The sequence below is a fragment of the Schistocerca cancellata genome, chromosome 6 (genome assembly GCF_023864275.1).
Source record: "Schistocerca cancellata isolate TAMUIC-IGC-003103 chromosome 6, iqSchCanc2.1, whole genome shotgun sequence".
In the NCBI taxonomy this organism is placed as follows: domain Eukaryota; kingdom Metazoa; phylum Arthropoda; class Insecta; order Orthoptera; family Acrididae; genus Schistocerca; species Schistocerca cancellata.
Window position 1 is genome coordinate 519,217,395 of NC_064631.1, and position 24,396 is coordinate 519,241,790.

The following is a 24,396-nucleotide window of genomic DNA, read 5'->3' on the forward strand; positions in this document are numbered from 1 at the left end:
TTCGCTGTCACTCTACCATGAGGGTTCTGCATACTGTCCCACAGATGACTGTTATGGAAGTTGAAGATACCACTCCACGTAAAGGAGGCCTCATGTGCGGACAGGATAGATGGCACATAGCCCGGAATCGTAGTTGCCTGGTGAAGAAACCATTGACAAAACTGCTCCCAATGTGGAAAGTCTGTCGCTAGTAAGCCCTCCACACGCTATAGGTGATAAGGGTAGTGTAACAATCGTCATGGAGAATGTTCCATGCAGTCGTCTGGCTTACCCTGTACTGGCGTGCCAACTGCCTGGTAATGACACGGCAGTCCCCTTCCACTGTATTAATCACATTTTCCTCCAAGTCTGGTGTCCGAACATTTTGGGTACGTCCTTAACGATTTTCTGTTCCCTGATACGACCCTGTCGCAGACAAATCGCGAAACACTGTTGCAAAAATTAAATACTATGGTTGTTGTCAGTGGGGACAGGTCTCCTGATGCAACCTTGCTGACTGCCGCCCGTAAGAATATACCATGTCGGCAAGCTCTCGAGCCATTGTGTACAACGCTGTATCATATCCACTACAAGGTGAGTCCAAGAGAAAAAGATTGGACGTAACATTACCAATTACTATGGCAGGAGAGGGCGCTAGAGCATGGCATATGAAGAACAGTACCACCCTCTAGGAGAAACACACGCGTGCTCTAACTGTGGCTGCACTGTACAGCGCATAATAGACTGCAGTCTCTATAACAGAGTATGGTTGAATAAATGGTCTCTAGCATGAAGACCGTGCATTTCCAGACGGAAGTACAGTAGATCTTTTTTGTTCCGTTTCCTCTTATTGATCAATCCCTAGAGTTTGTACATGGTGGAAAAACTCACCCTGTATACCGCGCTTACGTTATTAGCTTGTTATGGGCCTTAGTTAAGTGTTCTTTATTTCTTCGTTAGAAAGCCTAACAAGAGCCAGACAGGCCGGTCTTGTGTACATTTGGTCGGAAACTGCTGTAAAAAGCAGGACAAACGTATCCGTTACTGAAGAATGGGATAGGAACGCGTCTCGACCACCTTGCCAAGGAAGGCCCAAACATGTACCAGTCCAAGACTCGAAGCAAAATGATACTGAATGTTCCCCAGCAAGAGATTTCGAGTTCACAGAGTTGCAACAGATCTCCGTTTTCTAAAGGACTGTCTTCTCTTTGGTTATTGTTTTGCTTTCTTTTTATTTCCCAGGAAAGATTTTTTTAAAGCTCCATAAGGCTTATTCTTTCATTCATTCCTCCCTTTGAATCTACCTCATACATGTTCGTAAATACGCAAGTCATGCAAACCTTTTTTTGATAAGTTTAAGTAAGGAAGGAAAAATATTGCACCGTTCTAAACAAATGACAATGTCTTGCACATCCAAGTAAAAGATAGTAATGGGAAGACACGAGATAAAGCTGTCCATAGTGATAGGCGTCATCCTAACGGCTTTGTCTTACTTCGAACAAACTTATTCAGTCAGTTAGTTGTAGGAGGATCCACAGTTTACGGTAATGCAGAATCCGAACACGTAATAGCTTATCATCGTTACCTGTCTGTTGATTGACACCAGCGATATTTCATATCAAGGAAGGAAATGCTCCCAGGATGGAGTCGTAAGACACACTTGCTGCGGATAGGGGAACTCTCATTTTCCTTACAGTACTGTTATTGAGAGAAGGGTCCAGCTGCCCATGGAATAAATTCCTTGATGTCACATAAGGGTCTAATTTGCAGGGATAATCCTAGATTTTTATGTAGAATATTTTGCACAGAATCAATCCATTAACAAATATGCAAGTTTTTTTTTGTTTTTTTTGTTTTTTTTTTTTTTTTTTTTTTTTTTTTTTTGTAGAATGGCTATATGCCTCATCATAAGCAATCACCACAAATATGATTGAAAAAAAAGAGTGAAACTGGCTGCCACACCCTGAGCCCTGAAGGGTCATTCATCACACCTTCGACCGGATTTGGGCACATGCATGTGGATCTTGTGGGCTCCTTCCTTGGACCACTTTTCCCGACTGCCAGAGCCCATCCTGTTTGCACATATGACAGCTACGGTGGCGAAAACTATTCTATGTGGTTGGATCACAAGGTTTGGTGCACTGCACACCATCACGACTGACAAGTGTAGACAGTTTACGGAATCCTTTTTCTAAGAAACCTTACGCCTATGAGGGTGTTCCCACGTACGCACCACCATCTATCACACAGCCAGCAATAACATGGGGGAGAGGTTCCACTGTATCCTGAAGGCAGCACTGATGTCTGCTGGCACTACATGGTCAGATGTGCTTGCCGCTCATCCTCTTAGGTTCGCAATCGGCAGTCAACGCAGACCTGCAGCATCATTCAGTTCAGCTTATATACGGCGAAGAGCTATGCCTACGAGCAGAACTAATTACTGACAAACCCTCTGATTTTCTTCCCCCAGCCTTCATCATAGAGTTTGGCCGCCACTTGCAGGACACGATGGCTCAAATCCACCCCACTACACTGCAGCCTCATGGACAGCGTGAGTCTTCGTACACAAGGACCTATACAACATGGCCTTCGTCTGGCTGAGGATGACTCGGTCACACCATCCCTCGTACCACCACACAGTGGTCCATACAATATCTTACAGTGAGGACCACACACATTTAAACTTCAACATAATGAGAGGTACAAAATGGTCTCTGTGGAATGATTGAAGCCGGTACACTTGTATCTGGAAGTGACAAAGGACACCAAGCCAGGAGCTCCCACTGCACAACTGATTGCCCCAGGACAATGACCACACCAGTGCTGCCACTCGCATGACCCCCCCCCCCCCCCCTCCTGCTGGCAGGCATCGACGACTGCAAGAGCTGGACTCACTGTAAAACTCCCGTTCCCCGACATACCTGTATTCAAGGTTTTTTTTTTTTAAAAAAAGGCGGCTGATGTGGCAGCACATATCGATAGACAAGCAACAGCCCAAAGACAAATAGATTGATAGAAGGACTTTGGTTTTATTGTCTTGGCGTGATTCTGCATGCTTGTAATGTCATACTTTGTAGCGTGGTATTGCGTGACGTAAAGGTATAGAAAGATCAACCAGAGTATATTAATGCACCTACCATACTTCAGCAGACAGCCATACAGAGTCACTAATGACAAAACTATTCTTCTTAAAAGGAGAAAACCATTTTCTTGCCGTTATCTGTCCAACGGCACTATCCCCATACATGGCGAAAATGTTTATGGCTGCCTCCGCTGCTGTGACCCCTCTAGTGAACACAAAACAGAAGAACATGTCGGAAATGTTCTGATTTCTACACTTGACGCTCATTTTTTTTAGCGCCCACAGCTTCAGTCACTATCTCTAAACAACAAAACGACAAAATGTAAACTCAGAGAACAACAGTGAACTACAAATAAAATATGACAATCGATAAATAAACCCATAGCAACCATAATACCAACGTGCAAAACAAAAACTCTGCGAATTTGTGCACGAGCTTGGAAGCTCCACTTGTACACTTTGCTCCACAATCTTTGTTTATTTGCTGTTAATGTTTTGTACTGTTAGTAATACAGAGTCATGTTCACTGTTTCATCATGTCAAAACGGAAATGCAATTTTAACAGCAATGTAAAAAGTGAGTGTACTTTTATCGCTGGCAGTGAAGTAATCTGTCGAATGTTCGTTGTGTAAATCAGACTTTGCTACTGGACATGGTGGAAGGTCTGACATTGTGAATCACGATAAGACGAAAGAAACATCGCATGAGTGTTCAAACGAAAAATCACCTCTTCATAAAATACTGAATAGTGAACAGTAAGGAGACATTGTAGCAGAATAATTGTAAAATGTCATTTGGGATCATTTTGTATTATTTTTACCCATCTAGATTCCAGCCATCTTCGGTGCATCATTCGCTGATGATGTTATTTATCACAGGGCTAGGTTTATTATTTATACTGTTTTAAATTTCTTGTTTATTTATGAACTTATTTCATTTTCTTTTATTTCATTTGATGTGGTAAAGAAGAAATGGCACAGCTTAAGAGACTTTTTCGTAAAAAATACAACAAATTTATATAAAGAAGGAGTGGAGACTGGACGCCTCTAGAGGACATCTCATCATGGTCACACTTCCTAACTATGCTGTTTTTGCAGGACACTACTTAACACAGAATGCTCTATCGCTTCCACGTAAGTAATATCGCATACTGCTGGTTTTGAGCTAGAAAGCAATTTTGTATCTAATACACCACAGGAAGAAGAACTTGCATGTGGTACATCATACACCATGTGGTACATACTACGCTTCTCCAACGACCAATCTGTCGTCGTTAGCTGAAGGTTCGTTCCGATAGTCTGCGGCCAGCCGATTGTCCTAGGCTATCAAGGTTGGAGACGAGAAGCGTAGAAGCACCGTCTAACACGACGGCACGAAATACCGACGGCAAACGCAAACAACGGCGACACACAAGTGATGGCCCATATCTTGCGAAAGAGAAGGAAAAACTGAAATTGTTTGCCAGCACTGCTGCTTTGAAGGAAGATGGCGATTACATGTTCTTGATGATGCATCAAGTTCTTCTTGATGGAGAACGATGTGATGTGCTTACCAAAGTCCCTCAATTATCAAGCAGAATGTTCTATGTACACACCTCTTGGGAGCACTGTTTCGTCAGGAGGAATTCCAAGATACAGCCATAAAAATGCTACTCAGACAACCACTACACTGACGCAAGTGAAACGGTCCCAATGCCGAATGCGATCATCCACCTGTCAAATTTCACAAACAACAGTTTATATTCATTCTTTATCTGTTATGTATATAACTACAGCGAGCTCTTCAACGTTATATATATTTTTGTAAACCGTTTTGTTATACGCTTTGGGAATATTATTTAAGACTGAAGTTGTACAGTATTTTTTTTTTCATTTGTGATCATTAACAATGTGTGCAAGTTACCTGCCAGCCGCTTTGGCCGAGCAGTTCTAGGCGCTTCAGTCCGGAACCGCACGACTGCTACGGACGCAGGTTCGAATTCTGCCTCGGGCATGGATGTGTGTGACGTCCGTAGGTTAGTTAGGTTTAAGTAGTTCTAAGTTCTAGGGGACTGATGACCTCAGATGTTAAGTCCCATAGTGCTCAGAGCCATTTTTTGCAGGTTTCCTCAAAGCGAAATGTTCCTCAGGTTGTATAGTTTCCCAGAAATTCGATCATTTCGTAATTACATGCTGAATAGCTGTAAAGGTGTACTGAAATGTTTCCATGTTCATCCCGTAGTATTTCGAAAATTTTCCCCGTGTTCCTCCACAGTTTTTCATGTAAGTGATGAAGGTGTCCTACCCTGCTTCATTTGTTTAATATGAGACTGACTCAAAATTCTCTTCGCTTTGGTTTGGTTCTTTGTCTCGTTAAGGTAATTAAAAATACTATCCATTTTTCTAATCAGTCAGTTCAGTTGTCTCGCGACTGACTGACTGACTGCCGGCCGATCGTGTGTCGCATGTTACTCGACTCCCAACGGACAAGCTTCTGCAACCTGTCAGTCGGACGAATACGGCTCAAGTGGATGTCCAGGCTGAGCGAGGCCCACGAGAAAGACAGGCCGTGGCGCGTACGTCACGAAGGTAGTCCTGAACTCGCTCGCCCGCTCAGTTCAGCATACAAAATACGTTTCAGAACCTATTAACTCGCGGCTGGGCGTGTAAGTATTAACGAGAATTGCATCTTCCGCTGGAATCTGCTGTTATGAAGTCTTACTGATTAACAGTACTACAGCAAAATTTAATTTACGATCAATACTCGATATAAATGGTATAACGGCTTGTTTATAGCATTTAGTCTCTTCTGCTTAACAGTACTCATTACATGCTGGAACTGGTGCCTTATGCAACTGATAATCATTTTAACGTCATTTTATTTTATTGTACGCCAGTACAGCCGTAACAAATTATAAGTAGGCCCATGGAATTCCTATCATTGTAGGACTAATAACATAAGATTCCATAATAGCGGATTCCAGTAGAAGATTCAGTTTTCGTTTGTACGGACACACCTAGTTACGAGTTAACAGGTGTAGAAACGTAGTTTGTCTGCTGATTCGAGCGAGCGAGCGAGCGCAGGACTACCTTCGTGACGTACGCGCCGCGGCCTGTCTTTCTCGTAGGCCTCGAGGCTGAGAAAGTGACGTCACACGAGTGACGCTACTGGAATTTCCCACGCAATTTCATTGATGCCACTCGAGTGGTCGGCGTCGGTCATTTTAGATACCATGAACCTAGTTCATGGGACCACAATCTGAATAGTTTAAAAATGTTTCATTCCTGGGAATAGGTTCTTTGATGTTTCGTAAACTGATATCCCGATAATGAGTTGTAATCGCATATATCATCGTGTGAAGGACGTGAGAAATGTTTGTCGCAATCGGTCAACTCATCCTGGCATTGCAGTTACTGACCGCTTTGCCTCGCACAAGGGAAACGAATCGCCACACCACCCCTTCCACTCTCACCTTCGGCAGCCAGCGGAGAGAGTGGAGGGAAGGTAGGCTGACTACTTTCTCTTTGTGCCTAAGCTAAACTGAATGTAGCACATTCAGTTACCAAGGTACAGCCCTGCATGCGTCTGTGTGCGAACGGTGTTTACCGCCGCAATGAGACTAGGTTTTGCGGCCCTTGTAAGTACAAATAACAGTTCCGTAATTAAAGACATTAAGGCGTTTAAGCTCATTTTAGCTTGATAGTTTTGCTTCTGTTTAAAAAAAATATGCAGAGATTGTGTGTTGCGGGTGCACTGAGGACTTGGCGAGGTTTTATCGTCAGTCATCCAGCGCGAAGAAATGACGTCTTTAGTGTGTGTTTGGATGAATGACTGGTCGCTAGTGAAGAGTCAAGACAAAGTCATTGTACAAGTTAAACGGTCTCACGAAATAATACCAACTAACACACGAAATTCGCTTGACAAATACTAATGACAGGCGATAGTGCAGAAAGGGGTGACAGTAGTGTGCCGTGATTAGAGGCCTATTGGAGTAGCTTAATATGGTAGTTATTAACACGAAATTTGCTTAGTACATGACATTGTAGTATAACACATGATGATTAGATATACAGAAATATAGTATATGGCGTGTAATATGGTATCAAAATAACTCGAAAATTGTATGATGCCCTTTTAAAATGACACGGCACAAAGTACGTAAGGATTATCGAGGTACCGGTACATAATAAGTGAATCACAGTTACATGCGGCAGCCTTATAAACCATTTGCAGTGTCTCACAATGTATTTATTCGCTCTTAAAATAATGTTGAAGGTACCAGATACGCTCCAAAATCTTAGCATTTGACATACTGGTAATTACACAATTATCTCAGGTTAGTAACTTTCAGAGAGTGTACTTGACTGGCAGCTTATAAATAAATTGTCACTGACAAAGAGCTATGTAGCATACAGCAGCAGATAATAACAGCCACAACCCACTAGCTGTCATACACGTTTCACATCACTGATTGTTCATCTTCATGCTCAGATCAGTGAAATGTTGTCTATAATATAAAAGACTTTTAATTACTGTTGGAGTAGTAGATATATTTTTATGTAAGGAAGATACAGAAGTAGCAAAAATCAATCATTTGTGGCTTCTGTTGCAAAATGAATGTAATAAGATGTTTGCACCTACTGTTAAAACCTTTTCGATTTTATTTGCTAAAGGCAGACTCTGCAGCATCTTTAAGATGTGTTAAATTTGATACACAACATGAAGATGCAGTTTCAACAAAAGACTATTTAGAATTGTCTTTGTCTTGACAGAAACTCACTTCATACATACTGAAAACAAAAACTCTTAATGAATATGGTTGTGGACCAAATAGCTCCCTGAACTAAATATTGATCATAAACAGCTGGTGTGTTGCTCTGACTGAAACCTGCACTGCATACCCCAGGAGACCACTATTTAATTTGTTTGACAGATGAGATGCGAGACAGATTCAGTCACCTTTGAAAGTAAGTCAAATGCTTATCACTGAGGTGTGCTGCTCAACACAAAATAAATAAGACTGCTGGCATTGCTAAAGAACTGTTTGTTGTAGCGTACTAATGTTTTTCAAGGTCGAACTTGTGTTGTGACATTTTCATCAAAATCAATCAACTCAGCAGCAGTGGACAAAGATTACTTCCTTACTCCTGACTCAAATAGTAACCTGTGTCCTTCTAATGATGTACTACAAAGCCCTGTTTAAATGATTATCATAAACAATAATTGTAAAAACAAAAAAAAAAAAGAACAGGCAAATAGGAGATAAGAAAAAGTTAAGGCGCGCACACACACACACACACACACACACACACACAGATATATATAGGCGGGGGGGGGGGGGTTACACTAGATATGGTATGACAAGATTTCAGATGAGTGGTACACAGCATTGGACTCGTAATTGCTTACCCATAAAAACAAATGACAGGCAAGCAATAAGCCAGGGATGAGAGCTGAACATGGTACAGAAATAAAAAGCAGATAAAAAGCGAGATAAAGGTAGTCATAAATTTATAAGGAAACAAAGTTGGAAATTCCTGGATGGAGCAATACATAAAATAATGTAAAGGCAACCAATCACCTATAGTAATTTGAGCACTATCTCTTTTCCCAGCAATAGTACACACATTCACATACAGAGACACCCAAATGCATGCTCTTGTGGCCATGGCAAGACTGATTATTGATACTCGATTATTGAAAGCAATAGCCTTGCCGTGGCCACAGGAGTATCATTTAGGTGGTTGTGTGTGTAAATGTGTGTACTGTTGCTGGAGAAAGAGCTAGTGCCAGAAAGGAAGTGTGAATCCTGTTTTCTGTTATGTTACTGTGCTCCACACATTGATCTGCTATATGTATGTGATTCCCTTTCCCTTACTTTATGTATGAGAAAACAAAGCTAGTACTAGTTGGTGAATGAAGGGGGCGTGGTGAATCAAGAGGGATGGAGTTGGAAAAAAAAATCAAGAAACGAAACATAAAGCAAAAATAAATATAAATCTGATGAAGAGGTCTGTAATAAGGAAAATCAAGAGTAACTGGCTTCCGTTATGACAGAAAAATTTGGTCAAGAGCATTCTTGAGGCTCAGTTCTCACGTATAGCTTTAGGAAGTAGTAGTGCTTGGAAAGATAACTTAAACATTTCAAGTGATGAGATAGATGTTCAGCCATTCTGGTATTATGTTCCAGGCTAGTCATTGCCTTTTATAACTAGGTAGTAGTCAAGTCAGTATTGATTGCTAGATAGGACTGAAATGACATTTAGGAAACAGTATGCGTACATTCACAAGTCTTCCTCACTTGTTCACCCAAAATCTGAAAATCCTCTTCCCCAAACAGTTTGTTTGTGCTATACCATTGTGTCGATGAATGAGGTGCATTAGGCAGGTTTTATAATGAGCTCTCATTAAGCATGATAACATAGTTTCTGTTGCTACTGAGCCTGCCATAATTTTTTACCAAGTTTAGATATAAAGTTATTCCAGCAGGTGTCAGAGAGATTTTGGCATTTTTATATGTGACTTAAGACAGCAAAAGCCTTTCTTTAAAAGCTAGTTAATAAATTCAGGTTCTGGACTATCCTGGATCAGAAATAAAGTATTCTTCTTATGTTTTATTGGTATCATCCAATATCCTATTACTGAACTTCATCTAGAATGCAATGCCAGGAACATGTGTCATTTTCATGGCATTTGGATATCTCTTACCACTGTCAAACTTTGTAACTTTAGAGGTAGGATTTGACCCTACAAAATGCATTTGAGCCACAGCATCCATCTGAAACTGTGATAGTTTTTTCTTCCATTCCCTTTGGCATCACATATTTGCAGCTTTATTTTCTTTGCTTTCGCTTTTGTCACATTTATTGCTAATTTATTGTGTACTTTCTTCCCTTTATAACTTCATTTATGGTCCTATTCTCTACATATTACATATTTAATTAGCATAGATATTGTATAACTGCTGAGAGGTGTCTTTCTTGTATGTTTTAATGCTATTGGTATCATTAAAGAGCAATGTAAAACGATTTATAGGATATTTCAATTTTTTTTTTAATTTGAAATTAATGTTTTTTACTTGATCATACCTTTTGCAGGTTGCTGTCCTTTCTCTGACACTGTTTACTCTGGTGGAAACAACTCTGCAACCGAGGGCACCAAATTTTCAGTATTTTGAGAGGTATTACAGATTTCTTTCCTTCCTAACATGTACAGTTCACATAAATTTATTCTGCTCTTAATGTTGTTGTCCATGTGCTACTCAATAAAACATGTGACAGACCGGCACACTGTTATTTGTACATTCAATATTAAACAGGAAACATTTTGTGATGGTCTTGAACCAGTTTTTGGCTTCTTAGGCCATTGTCAGATGACAACTGTATGTAGCAAACACAGATAAAATGATGTGAGACTTTCACTGACATTATTTATCCTACAGAAAATACAAAAATTATGAAATGTAGAATGTTTACATAGGAAAGTATAATGATTTTTATGTCAAGCGAAAATAGTTACATTAACTGTAAATCAGCAAACATATGACACAGAATGCCAGCTTACTATTAAATGACCAAACTCTTATTTCTTTTTTCCCTTCTGTTACATTAAGTTTTGGCTAAAAGTATTAGACTAAAATTGTAAGTTCAGCTTTCAATTTTCTCCGACATTGCTTACTGTGGTGGAAACAACTCTGCAAGTTTTGCACGAGAACTTCTGTGAAGTTTGGAAGGTAGGAGCTGAGGTACTGATGGAAGTAAAGCTGTGAGGATGGGTTGTGAGCCATGCTCAGTTGGTAGGGCACTTGCCCGCAAAAGGCAAAAGTACCAAGTTTGTGTCTCAGTCCAGCACACAGTTTAATCTCCCAAGAAGTTTCATATCAGTGCGTACTCCACTGCAGGGTGAAAATTTCACCCTGGGAACTCTGAAATCTGTTGTTAAATATATCTCCACAAGAAAAGTTTCATCTTTTAGTTAATGTAACTATTTCTGCATGACATAAAAATGTAATACTTTCCTTTGTAAACACACTACATGTCATCACATTTTTATCTTTAATGTACACTGTGCCAGCTGAATGCAGAAAGCAGGGACTGCAGTTCAGTAGGTGGAGTGTGTTCGACAGCAGCAAGGCCATGGGCATGAGGGATGTTAGTCTATAATGAGGTGGCATCAACAGTGAAGAATGGGGATAAGCGAGAATTCCTAGGCCTATCCCAGAAACTGTGCCCTAAATCCATCTCCCTCCTAACCCCAATGACCTGCCTTATACACACATTCTATATGCTTCCCGAAGTCCACAAATTAACAATCCTGGATGTCTCACTGTAGCCAACTACTGTGTTCCCACTGAAAGAATCTCTACTCTTGTCAACGAGCACTTACAACCAATTGCCCGAAGCATACCCTGTCATGACAAAGGATGTCCATTGCCGACTCTATCCTCGTCCCATTACTACCTGGATCCCTACTCCATGGATCACTGGTGATGTCACCTCCCTATACACCAACATCCCACACACTCATGGCCTCATGTCTATTGTGGTGTATTTTTCCCTCTTCTCCTGCAGATGTATATTTTGTAAGGTTTGTGGTGGGTCATATACCAGCACTAGCTGGAAGTTGTGCCCCATGCCGATATAACTGGGCAATATTTTGCCGGCCCTATATACTGCCAGGTGACGATAGTATTATCTTTATTCTCTCTTCTCAGAGTAGTTGTTTGGTGGTCCGGATCCTTGTGTGCCACCTCCCTGTCCATCCAACTATGGTGAAGATTCCTGGAATGCTTCCGCAAGTTCTCTCTACTGCTCTACTAAATAAATAGCCACACTTCTCACAAACAGGGGTATATTTTGCCCAACATTTTCACTATTTCTTTTAACAACACAACAAACAATTGCTACAGTAATACCACTGCCTTGAGTACATTAAAAAACATCCATACATGGCTACTTTAGGACCTGAGAGAGCAAACCAGATAAATTACTACTGCTGTTCAATTGTTCATTACGCCCTTGTTGGTGTTATTTACTCCATGGCTCTCGGATTTAGGCATTTGCTGCACCATGGCACTAATGACTCCTGGATGACCAGTGGGTGTAATACCATTTTTTTATTGGTCCTCTTCTTGCCAGCTCCACCACTGCTCCACATTCACTGCATACAAGAAAGGGAAACACAGTTTCCCTTTCCCACTACATTTATTCTTATTCTATTTATTCACGAGTATCTCTTGTCGACAGCTTTCCAGTGGTGTGTTGGCATGTTTACAATTATCTCAAAACACTACACTATCATACACTACCCATTCCGACGCCAACCTCACTACCTAATTTCATATACACCTTACCAATTACATCCCCACACACAACAAATTTTCCTTTGAAGGGAAGATACATAAACAAACCTGCAGCACAGGCCTTAGGTACCCGTATGGCACCCTCCTATGCCACCCTCTTTATGGGCCATGTAGAGGAAACCTTCCTAGCCTCCAAAAACCACAAATCCCTTGTCTGGTTCAGATTCGTTGATGATACACAAAAAAATTGCTCCCATTTAGCCTGGCCTCCCATGGATGCAGTGGTGAAAATTCCCTTGCCCAGCATGCTGAATGTCTTACAAAGGCATTCACATACAGACACTAGCCCCAACACCTAGTCCACCAACAGATTTTCTGCACCATACTTCACACACCTCTAATCCTCCCACCACCTCCAAGAACCCGCTAGAAAGGAGTCTCTCTCATCGTTCAATACCAGACCAGACTGGAACAACTAAATCATGTCCTTTGCCAGGACTTTGATTCTCTATCACATGCCCACAAATGAAGAATGTCCTACCCATGGTCATTCCTGCCCCTCCTAAACTGTTATTCTGCTGCTCTCCCAATCTACACAACATCCTGGTCCATCCATATGCCACTTGCACTCCCAGTCCCTCATCACAGGGGGCATATCCCTGTGGAAGATCCAGGTGCATGACCCGCCCAGTTCTTCTTCCTAGTACACCCTATTTTAGTCCTGTCACTGGCTTATCGTATCCCATCAAAGGTAAGGCCATCTGTGAAAGCAGCCATGCCATATACGAGAACTGCTGCAATTTTTGCACAGCGTTTTACATGATCATAAACACAAACCAGCTGTCCATCAGAATGAATGGCCACCACCAGACTGTAGAGAAGAACAGAATTGACCACCTAGCAGAGGAGCTGTTGAGCATAACATCATTTTTGAAGTCAATGGCTGATTCACAGTCCTTGCCTTGTGAATCCTTCCCACCAGCAGAAGCTTTTCTCAACTGCACAGATGGAACTTATGCTTGCAACACATCCTTCACTCCCATAATGCTCCTGGCCTCAATCTCAGCTAACTCGCTGCTCTACACCTCTACCCAAAAGTCTCCTCTTCCTCCATTCTGTCGCCCCTCCCAATACACAACTCAACTTTATCATCATGGTGCAATGCATAAAGGCACCAGCTCTGGCACCCACCTGTTGTTTTCCTAGTCCATGCACCTGCAGCTTCTCCCTCTCACATCCCTATACCACACACCTCCTCCCTCCTTCTGAACATTTCTACTATTTGGCAAATGCTCTCCTTTACTTCTAAATTATTTGTTGATATCTGTGTGGATAACACACACCCACATTCACGCAAACACTACTCACACACAAATACACATCCACTGTCGCTGGTTGTCTTGGCCAGGCTGCAAGCAACTGTGCATGGTGAGAGAAGCAATATGGATGGTGGTGTTAAGGAGGAAGGTGGGGGAGGCTGGACAGCAGGGTAGCAATGGGGGACAGTAAAGTACTGCTTGTGGGAGTATACAGGGACGTAGTGAGGAGAGGATAGGGCAGCTAGGTACAGTCAGGAGGTTAGACGAAGGGGGGGGGGGGGGCGGAGTGGAGAGTTGGAAGGGGGGGAGAGTGCAGTGGAAAAGGAGAGAAGTAAAAACATTGTGACTGAGTTGGTGTAATAGAAGGGTGTGTGGAGTTGTAATGGGAACAGGGAAGGGGATAGGTGAATGAAAGACATTGACTAACCAAGGTTTAGGCCAGAGAGTTTACAGGAATGTCAGATAAACTGCAGGCCAGAAGAGCTTGTGAAGCTGTTGTTGACATGAAGAATATTCTGTTGAGCAGCATCTCAGCAACTGGGTGGTCCAGCCATTTCTTGCCCACAGTTTGTCAGTGGCCACTCATGTGGATATTCCAACATAGAACGCAGCACAGTGGTTGCAGCTTAGCTTGGAAATTACATGACTGCTTTCACAGGTAGCTATGGCTTTGATGGGATAGGTGGTGCTTGTGACAGAATGGAGTAGGTGGTGGTGGGAGAATCTGTGAGTCTTGCATCTAGGTCTGTTATGGGGGTATGAGCCATGAGCAAGGGGTTGGGAACAAGGGTGAAGTAAGGATGGACGAGGATATTGTGTAGGGTCAGTGGGTGGTGGGATATCATTGAGGAAGGGGTGAGAAGGACAATGGGTTGGACATTCCTCTTTTCAGCACAGTATGAAAGGTAGTTGAAACCTTGGCAGAGAATGTGATTCAGTTGCCTCAGTCTTGGGTGTACTGAGTCATGAGGGGCATCCTCCTTTGTGGCCAGATGGTGGGACTTTGGGAGGTGGTGGATGTCTGGAGAGATAAGGCATGGGAGCTCTGTTTCTGTACAAGGTTGGTAAGGTATTTTCAATCTGTGAAGGCCTCAGTGAGACTCATGTATATTTTGAGACGGGCTGTATGCCACTATGGATGTAGTCTCCCTGCAATATATTCTAAGTTTCCGTAACCCCTCAACTTTCATTTGTCACTGTCCTTCACCCACCCAGCCCCTTCCCTGTTCCCACTCCAGCACTACACAGGCTTTTATTACACCAACTCAACCACAGTGTTTTTACTTCCCTCCTTTTTCACTCCACTATCCCCCACCTTTCATCTAACCTCCCGACTGTACCTAGCTGTCCTACTGTCTCCCCGCCACATCCCTGTATGCTCCCACAAGCAGCAATTTGCCGGCCCTGCTATCCTGCCTCCTCCCCGCCCCAACCTCCTCCTTATCCCCACCTCCCAGATTGCTTCTCCCATCAAGTGCAGTCACTTGCAGTCTGGCCATGGCAGCTGGAGAAAGTGGTCACTTGTATGTGAGATGTGTTGGCATGAATGTGGATGTGTGTTGTCTACTTCAGAAGAAGGCTTGTTGGCTGAAAACTTACTTGTTTAGCAGTCTTTTTGCTGTGCTTGTCTGCGACTCAACATCTACTGTTCGTAAATCTAAGCTTTTTGTTTACTCTGCTCTCACATACAGAGTAATATACATTCATAAACAACATAATATTATGATGTAAATGCTCTGTACTTCTTGACTGAGTGACTTAAAGAGAAATGTGTTTGTGGAATAAGTCAGAACAATGCAAAACATCTATAATTCTTGTCCATAATATTGAATGCTCATCACTCGTGTGTTCATTGAAGTTTGTGCTGCTTTTCTAAAAGAATAAGAATTTATTACTCTGGAACAGTACTGGGAGGTTGTGCTGTATCCTTATTATATTTTTTAATTAAATCTGAGGCCAGCTTAGTAAAACTTATGTAAAAGGATAACACTAACCACAAAATTCATATGCTATCCTCACATTATAGCTCCCATCCATGAACTGAGTTCTATCAGCACAAGAGTTATCTCCCACAAAATGAAAACAGTTGTCAATGACATCACAGATTAATATATTGAAGGCTCTTGTCTCTGTATATTCAAATGGTAGAAAAGTGATTCAAATGTCACAAACATCCATATATCTGCCAATGCTGATTTCTGTCCATACCACCTGTTTAGCACCATAATACTGATATATTTCACAAACAAATTTGGGGTAATATTGAATTCCACAGTCTCTACTGAAACAGCTTTGCTTTACTTTTATATCTAAGATTGCAGGTCTTCTTGTCAGAATTCACAGATAAAACCTTCTTTGGTTATAATATGTGTGACTCTGAAAGTGTAAAGCCTCTTTGGGCATAGATGATAATTAGAAAATGTCTAAAAATTTCCATATGTCAGTATTCCTGCTCACATTATGACCACTGAAGATTACAGTAAAGCTGGTTGTAAGGTTACACACTAAACTGCAACTTCTCTGGCTACAAAGCAAGTCTGTTGAATGTGTTTTCTTTGTGAACTGTAGTTCACATTGTTGATGGGAGGGACACAATAAGACAACATACTTAGAGACTGCTTTCACAAAGATCATTGTTGACAATTTGGGTGGTTATTTTGTCTACTGTTGTAGTTTGCAAGCTTCATTGCAGTTAAATAAAACTTTGCTGCCCATTCCGATTGGCTGTAAGAGAGAGGTAATTATGATGTCTGGCCTGGCCTTCATCTTTCTGAAAGGACTCCTTTGTTTGAAAGCCAATCCATAATGAAAAACACACTTTAAGGCATTCTAATGGCATTTCATAACTCTCAGTGAAAATAATGTTTCTATCCTTTCTGTTACTTCCAGAGAAACATAATGTTATGAATTCCTGTGGATGAGAGATTGAACCACCTTAACTCAAAAAACTGAGCACTGGCACTAAAGACCAATTACTCTTAGGGCTTAGACATGTTCACAGTTCCTCACTTTTACATCTACATCCATCCTATCCAAGCCACTTTACATTGTGTAGCAGAGGATAATTTCAATACTGCAGTCACTTCATCCTTTCCCAGTTCCATTCGCAAAAGGTGCACAGGCAGTAACATGCTGCCTGTTTCTTCTAACCTGTTTGGGCCAGTTAAATAATCTTTTTCTCCTTTTCCTGTAGTAACAATGAGAGATTCTAATGAAAGCTGCCAGAGGTGCAACACTAGAAATTACAATGTATCAGTATGGGAAACATGGGAGATCCAGCACTAAACTTGACAGATATTTTAAGGTAATTTAAACCAAGCAAACCAATAGGAAATTGGAAGTTAAATGCAATGTTGTTAAAACCTGACAAGAGCCATGACTTACAGCTAGCTGCATCTCAGTTCATTCAGCACTGCACTGCCAGTAGAGCCTCCTCCACATCACACATGAGCTCCACAGCAAGCATACATAGCCCACACACATTCATTAATTAATTTGCACATTAGAATCTGTGAATCTCATCATGAAGGGCAGTCTTCAGTGATGTGTTGAGGGTCAAGTTACACATCCACAAGCAGAAGTAGCCACATTAGGCTACTTCCATTAAGTATACTAACAAGATATTATGACTAGTGCTACTCTACTCACACTGGTAATTATGGGAAATACTTCTAGGTGACTTTATGTGTGTACAGTAGAAGAACGGCTATTTTGAAAAACAAGCCACTGAACCCTGTCTTTAACTAATATGCTGCCATTTTTATCTAACACTTCAAGCGAATCATTTATGTAGCTTCACAAGGAGCATATCCTATATACTAGCAATGTCAAGATATGTTTAATACAAACATTAGCTTTATTTGAAATTTATACACCCAAGACCAAATATTTGTATCAACTATAGCAGGAGCAGTTAATAAGGTATTCTTCAAACAATGGAAATCATGGCGAGGTGGAAAGAATTCGGCAAACATTTGAGAGGAATTCACAAAAGTCTACTCGACACACAACAGAGAACTGGCAGTACCTCATACGACAGTTGTCAAGTGTTGAGGCGTCGTTTGGTCTATAAACCATACAGATTACAATTAGTGCAAGCTCTTTGGATTGGTGATAAAAGAAAACTGGTTGACTTCAACAGTTCTCTGGTAGAGGACTGGAAGACAATACAAATTTACCATAGTTAGTTTTCAGTGATGAAGCAACATTTCATGTCAGCAGTAAAGTAAACCAACATAACATATGCATATGGGGACTTCAGAACCCTTATGAAATTACTGAGCATGAAAGACACTCACGTAAAGAAACATTTTTTGTGCCATTTCTCGTAAAAAAGTATATGGTCCCGTCTTTTCTCTCTCTCTCTCTTTTTTTAAAAAATGAAAAGACAGTGACTGGAACCAGCTGTCTTCAAATGCTGCAGAATTGCCGTTTTCCACAACTTCAGTAGGACTCCAATCATTTCATTTTCCAACAGGATGGAGCTCCACCACATTGGTACAACAACGGACATCAGTTTCTTAATGATACTCTGCCTGCTGGATAGGGCACACGTGTCCCAAGACATTGCCCTGCATTCTTGGACTCCTAGATCATCACACTTGAGCCCCATGCAATTTTGTCTTGTGAAGGAAAGTGTGTTCATCTCCCCCTTCACATTGTGACATAGAAGAAGTGAAGAACAGATTAACAGTCACCATAACGTCTCTAAAAGCAGACACATTAAGTAAAGTTTATGAAAAATTTAGCTATTGTCTAAATGTTGTTCATGCTGCTACTGGTGGACATGCAAAGCATTTATAACAGCATAGCTGAAACATTTTGCAATTAATCCCATGTTTGTATTTTTTTTTAATAGGTCGTTCTTTTTGAAACACCCTGTACTTTAAATATTAAAGGCAGTCAGAAATATTTCAGGGCTTATACACTGTGCTGGTCAAAGTTCTGTGATGGTGGTGTTGAAAAAATCTTACTTGTGATAGCTTCTCAATACCCAGTTTAGCAAGTGAATTTCAGCCGATACCCCATCTGTTAACTGCTCATCATCAACTAATTCCTTTTTAAAGAAAGTTCAAAAAAGAGTGTTAATATTTAACTTAGCATTTGCAGCAGGAAATCTATAAACTGAAATTCCACTGTTATATTTATGTGAAAATTTAGTGGTAAAAAAATGAAAATAAAAGTTTGCACTAGGCAAATGAGCCATAAGGAATTATATTTTCTGTGCTGGTCTGTATATGGCAGGCGGCTGTAATTGAGACAGATGTCTGACTGACAAGCAGTACCTCAGATGACACATGCCTTAGACACTCGTAGTTTTAGCTGGAGTCTTGGAGAACACAGCCTGATACACTTGTGACTGTTGACAGTACCATCCAACAGTAGACAGACACATACCTGCTCCCTGCCTAGTCCAAAACTCAAAAGCGACTGGCTAAAAATTGTTCTGTGACACTAGTTCCACCATGACTCTGCCTCACTTTTAACTAAGTTATTCCTTTGCATATAATTTGTCATTGAAGTTTAAATAGTTTTGATTACCGAAATGTTGACATTGGTTAAAATTTTAAATTTGGGTCCCAGTGTTATATTTCTTTATGGGTCAAGTGAGGCTCTCCTGACTATGTCTTTGTGTTGAGTGTAAAATTTCAAAAGCATCCATGTTGTGTAATATAATCCAATTAAAATTTTTATATCCATGTCTGACAATAAAACTGCACACACACTGTTGCACCTCAGCTTATTATTCATGTGGATGCCACGAAACTTCACACATGGAGCCTCATTCAGTGTGTGTCCATTAATCTCTACTTCCGGTATCTGGAAGTTATTTTTATGTGTTTGGAAATACATACTACAGGTATTTGTAAGATTAATGGTTGAGCTGATTGCTATGAATCAGTTGTAATCCTGTTATTCTCTTCACTTTGCCTATGAATCAGTTGTAATCCTGTTATTCTCTTCACTTTGCCTGCTATAGACATGTGTATACTTCTGACAACAGAAAAGGTCACAGTTTTTGAAGAGGTCTCAAATTCCTAAAGTTGTTAATTTGTATAGGTATTTAATATAATGGAAATAACTTTCTCTTGCATATTACATACTTTTTTTTTAATTTTCAGGCCAAAGTATCGATACCCATATTATGATGAACAAGGAAGAGGACGTCTTTTGTATGGCTATGGAGGGTCAGACTTGTATCAGTATAAAGCCTATTCCCCACTTGAAGGAATTCATTAATTTATGCTACAGATTATATCAATAATGTAAGAAATAAGTTTTGTGTATAAGACAGATGATAGGCATTGTGTTAAACCCATCATCACTAGTTTCTTTTCAAAAGAGTACTGTAGCTTGCTGCACATACAGTAATACTGAAATCCAGGACAATTGTAAAGACACATGATTCTCCATTATGCATGAGCAACTGTCAGCATTGTTTCTGCCATGTGGACCTGAATTTTGTTCTGTATATAAATGTAAATTACAAGCATTTCTTGCACAATTTTTACTAGACAGATCAAAATAATTGTACTCTGTCCACAAGCTTTCATGTTGCATCAATATTATTTTTTATGTTCACTTTACAACTATATTAAATTATTGGTCAGAATATAACTAGAAAAAAAATTGACATAATTTTGTATACAATATATTACAGATTGAGACAGAAATGGTGTATCTTTTAAACTACTGTTACCTAATGGTCACTTCTTCATACTAACATATTTGTAAGCAACATTGTAAGGTCATTTTCAGTGCTTGTAGATGGTACTATTCAGTTCCAAGTTTACTAAGGATTTCAAATTCCATTAGCAACCAAGAAATCAGTGAAGCAATAACTTTTAACTGAATATTAAAGACTAACATAGTAATGCAACACTTCAGTATGTTATCACTCCATTCTGTTGTGAAGGGTCATTCCAAACATACACTGCTCAGATTTTGCCAAACCCAGTATTATTGTAAGTAGTAGCTAGACCATTTACCTGGCTCAGAATAACAAAGTGATTGCCCAGTTAATTGCTCACAAAACAGTAATGATAGCAGCAATCATAGAATGAGCTTAGACATGCTTTCTATTTTGTTAACCAGGTTGATTCATTTTCATTTTTGGATTTTTTTCTCATGGCATGTCGCTTTTACACGAAGGAATATCCTAAACTCAAACCTAATACACCCCATCAACGAGCAGCATGTGCATGTGTTTAGAATAGAAAGGCAGAGTCATTGCTGCCGCAATGATATTGTGAGTGAAGACAAATATGAACCGACAGCACCATACGTTCCCATATTCAGCTGCCAATCACTTTCTTGTTCTGATCAAGGTACGCAGTTTTTCACAATAGAAACAATTTATTTCTTGTACTGAAACCTAATAAAAATAAGAATGAATTTTGTATACATTTCTGTACAAAAGTTTTGTGGAATTTGACTGAATTCTGAAGAAATTTTCTTCTTCCATTAAAAGAATAAAAGATCAAAAGAGAGCCATACATTACCTTACATGTGCCTTTGAGATTTTAAGGATACAGTGATTCAATTTAGAGAAATAACTCTATAGAGTGATGTAGACCTAAGAAGACAGTTCTGTGATGAGCTATGATGGGGGCAGAAAGAGAAAATTTTGCATCTGCATCAGTATACCAGGTGAGCTGATGAACTGATTGCCTAGGAGGGGCTTTCACCATGCCTCCCGCCCCCCCCCCCCCCCTCTTTCTCCCTCTCCCTTCCTCCGACTTGGTGCTTTGTACGCGGTCTGTGCTCAGGCACAGGCTCTTGTCCATACACGTCTCATCAACACTTCACTGTCCGCAGTTTGTGCCCAGGTACACATGCTGGCTGCGTCTCTGCTGTTGGTCTGCCTGTCCCAGAAGTCAGTTCATTCTGGGGTATCTCCTTCCTCTTCTTAATCAAACTAAGTGTGTGTTCCCAGGCCTTACTAAGGATGTATCCACTTGAATCTTGATAGATTCTTTAACGACGCAGTCCTAGAAGTTATACATCTATGTCAGAACCTTACTACGATCCTAACCCATTTCAAGTACTTCCGATATGCACTGTTCTACGACTGCCAACTTGCTAAGCTGCTGCAGTTTGGCGTTCTCAGAAATAATCTTCGACATTACACACTGTCTGACCTATATATGTCATGCCACATTGGCAGGACACGTGATACAGTTCCAGACTTCCATAGTCCAAGATTATCCATGTACCAAGTAGGGCTCCCGTTCTAGCTGGGGGAGGGGGGGGGGGGGGGGATGACCACTTCCGCTTTGCGTTTTCAGATAATTTATCCTATATTTCCAAATAATGTGCCACAAAGTGAAATAAATACAGGGGTTACGTGCTTCTGAGGTTCATCTTCAATTTCCACTGGTTGCGCAGTCAGAGTAGGATGTAGGGCTCTCTGAATGTGCCACTTTATGTAGCTGTTCTTCTGGAACACCATTCTCAAGTGATGAAGTTCTTGGTTGAGACTCTCATTTTTGGAGATAGCGCAAGCCTAACATGTGTCGTCTTACAGTACGTGCTGTGGCCTAATGCTTTCTTTTTACCAAAACATCCAGAAAGGGGCACACTCCATCCACTTCCATAGTAAAATTGATGTTCTATTGTGTGGAACTGAGATGAGCAACATTTCCAAATACATAAAGTGAAGATGGTCTTCTGCCCACTAGCTAAAACACAGGCATTGCTTGGTAATGTCAAGTATGACCTTGAACTACTGCAGTCTGAGGTCTATCAGATCCCCTGTCAAAGTGACATGACATACATAGGTCGGAGAGTGCAGACTGTCAAAGATCACTGCCAAGAACACCAATGGCACACCACATTGCACCAGCCCAACAAGTCAGCAGTAGCAGAACATTACCTATCAGAATTACACACAATGGATTACCACTATACTGAGGATCAGACACAGACATCTAACATCTGGGATTGTCATTAAAGAATCTATCGAGATTAGAGTACAATAACTGCTCAACAATCATGATAGTGGCCACATCCTTAATAAGGCCTGGGAACCTACACTTAGTCTGGTTAAGAAGAAGAAGAAAAAGGAGATATCCCACAATGAATTGACTTCAGGTGCAAGCAGAGCAACAGCAGAGATGCTACCAGCACTCGTCTATGGGTGCGAACCATGGATGATGCAATGTGTCAGTAGGGGGAGGTGCTGGACACATACTGTGGTGTCACCGCCAGACACCACACTTGCTAGGTGGTAGCTTTTAAATCGGCCGCGGTCCGCTAGTATACGACGGACCTGCGTGTCGCCACTGTCAGTGATGGCAGACCGAGCGCCGCCACACGGCAGGTCTAGTGAGACGTACTAGCACTCGCCCCAGTTGTACAGCAGACTTTGCTAGCGATGCTACATTGACAAATACGCTCTCATTTGCCGAGACGGTAGTTAGCATAGCCTTCAGCTACGTCATTTGCTACGACCTAGCAAGGCGCCATAGCATTTGATAATTAATATTGTGAAGCCTGTACAGTAACGAGAGATGTTCACCAATTGTGGATTAAAGTTAAGTATTCTACCAGTTACTCTTGTTTTGCTAGTCTTATTTCTCTGACCTGTTCCAGACCTCACGCCAGCCTGCGTGAGCTTAATCGCGTGCCTTTCGGCTTCCTCCAAACTCCGTTAATTGGCTCCTGCCAATTCACAACACATACTGCGCCAGGGCATGGACCACGGACAAAGTGCCAAATCAGATTGAGGAAGGAAGGTTGGGGGGAGGGGGGGGGGGGGGCTATGAGGTAAAAGCCCTGCACGAGCTCCTAGGCAATCAATTCCTAAGTGCACCCGAAAATGGCAACATGGTCACTTGCCAAACTACTTTGCTTGTTGGACACTGACATCTGGCCATTCACCAGTCAACTACCTGCTTGACTTTAAGGAACAGAGACACTGTTGGACAGGAATAATCACAAGCAATGATGGGTGACATGAAAATCAATAAGTATGTAATAGAGGTGGAGCAGTTTATTTATATCGAAAAATGGTGAAGCCTTCACCACATGGGAAAGAAGGTATTAAAAATAAATAGCATTCATGTTCCACACAGGTCAGACAGCTAATATAAAGGTCTATATTGGGCTCTCAATATGGAATGCTCCTTCCTCAGGCAATAATGTGCATTTTACACTTGTAGCTACCAAACTGTTGAGAAGTCTTTTGGGGACAGTGTCCCATTCCTCTCTCAGGATGGTTTTTCAGTTCTTGCACAGTTTGGGGAGCGAGTGTTTGTTGAGAAACATGTTTGACGAGAGCATCTCAGGCACGACCTATAGGGTTTAGGTCCGGGGAGTACACAGGCTATTCCATACGTTCAATATCTTCACTTAGGAGTGTGTCTGACATCTCAGTGGGCTGTGTGGGTGGGGTGGGCATTCTCATCCACAGACAGAATGTTCTCCCTGAAATACTGCTGTGCTGTAATGGTACCTCACACAAAGATAAGCAGTTGTGTTCAGTTGTTGTGGATAATGCCTGCCCACACCATAATGGAGATGTTCATGAACATTCTGTGATATTTAATATGTTCTCCTCTCTCCACATTAGCCGGTGGCCAGATTCAGTTGCCATAGTGAAGCAACATTTGTCAGAGAACATCATCATTGTGGATCACTGTTGTTGACCCCAACCAATATGCTCCCTACACCAATGAGCTCATACTCGATGATGGTGTGGTTGAAATGAGATGCTTTTCAACAGTCTTATATCC

At 41.2% G+C, this 24,396-nt stretch overlaps 1 protein-coding gene across 1 annotated transcript; it reads left to right on the forward strand.

Moving 5' to 3' along the window:
* The first annotated feature begins 6,540 nt into the window (after positions 1–6,540).
* Positions 6,541–21,150, forward strand: LOC126191493 (uncharacterized). The gene is made up of 3 exons (XM_049932383.1): positions 6,541–6,677; positions 10,138–10,220; positions 19,783–21,150. Exons 1-3 carry the CDS (start codon positions 6,654–6,656, stop codon positions 19,898–19,900), a joined length of 225 nt encoding a protein of 74 aa, XP_049788340.1. The 5' UTR covers positions 6,541–6,653; the 3' UTR covers positions 19,901–21,150.
* The last annotated feature ends 3,246 nt before the right edge of the window (positions 21,151–24,396 follow it).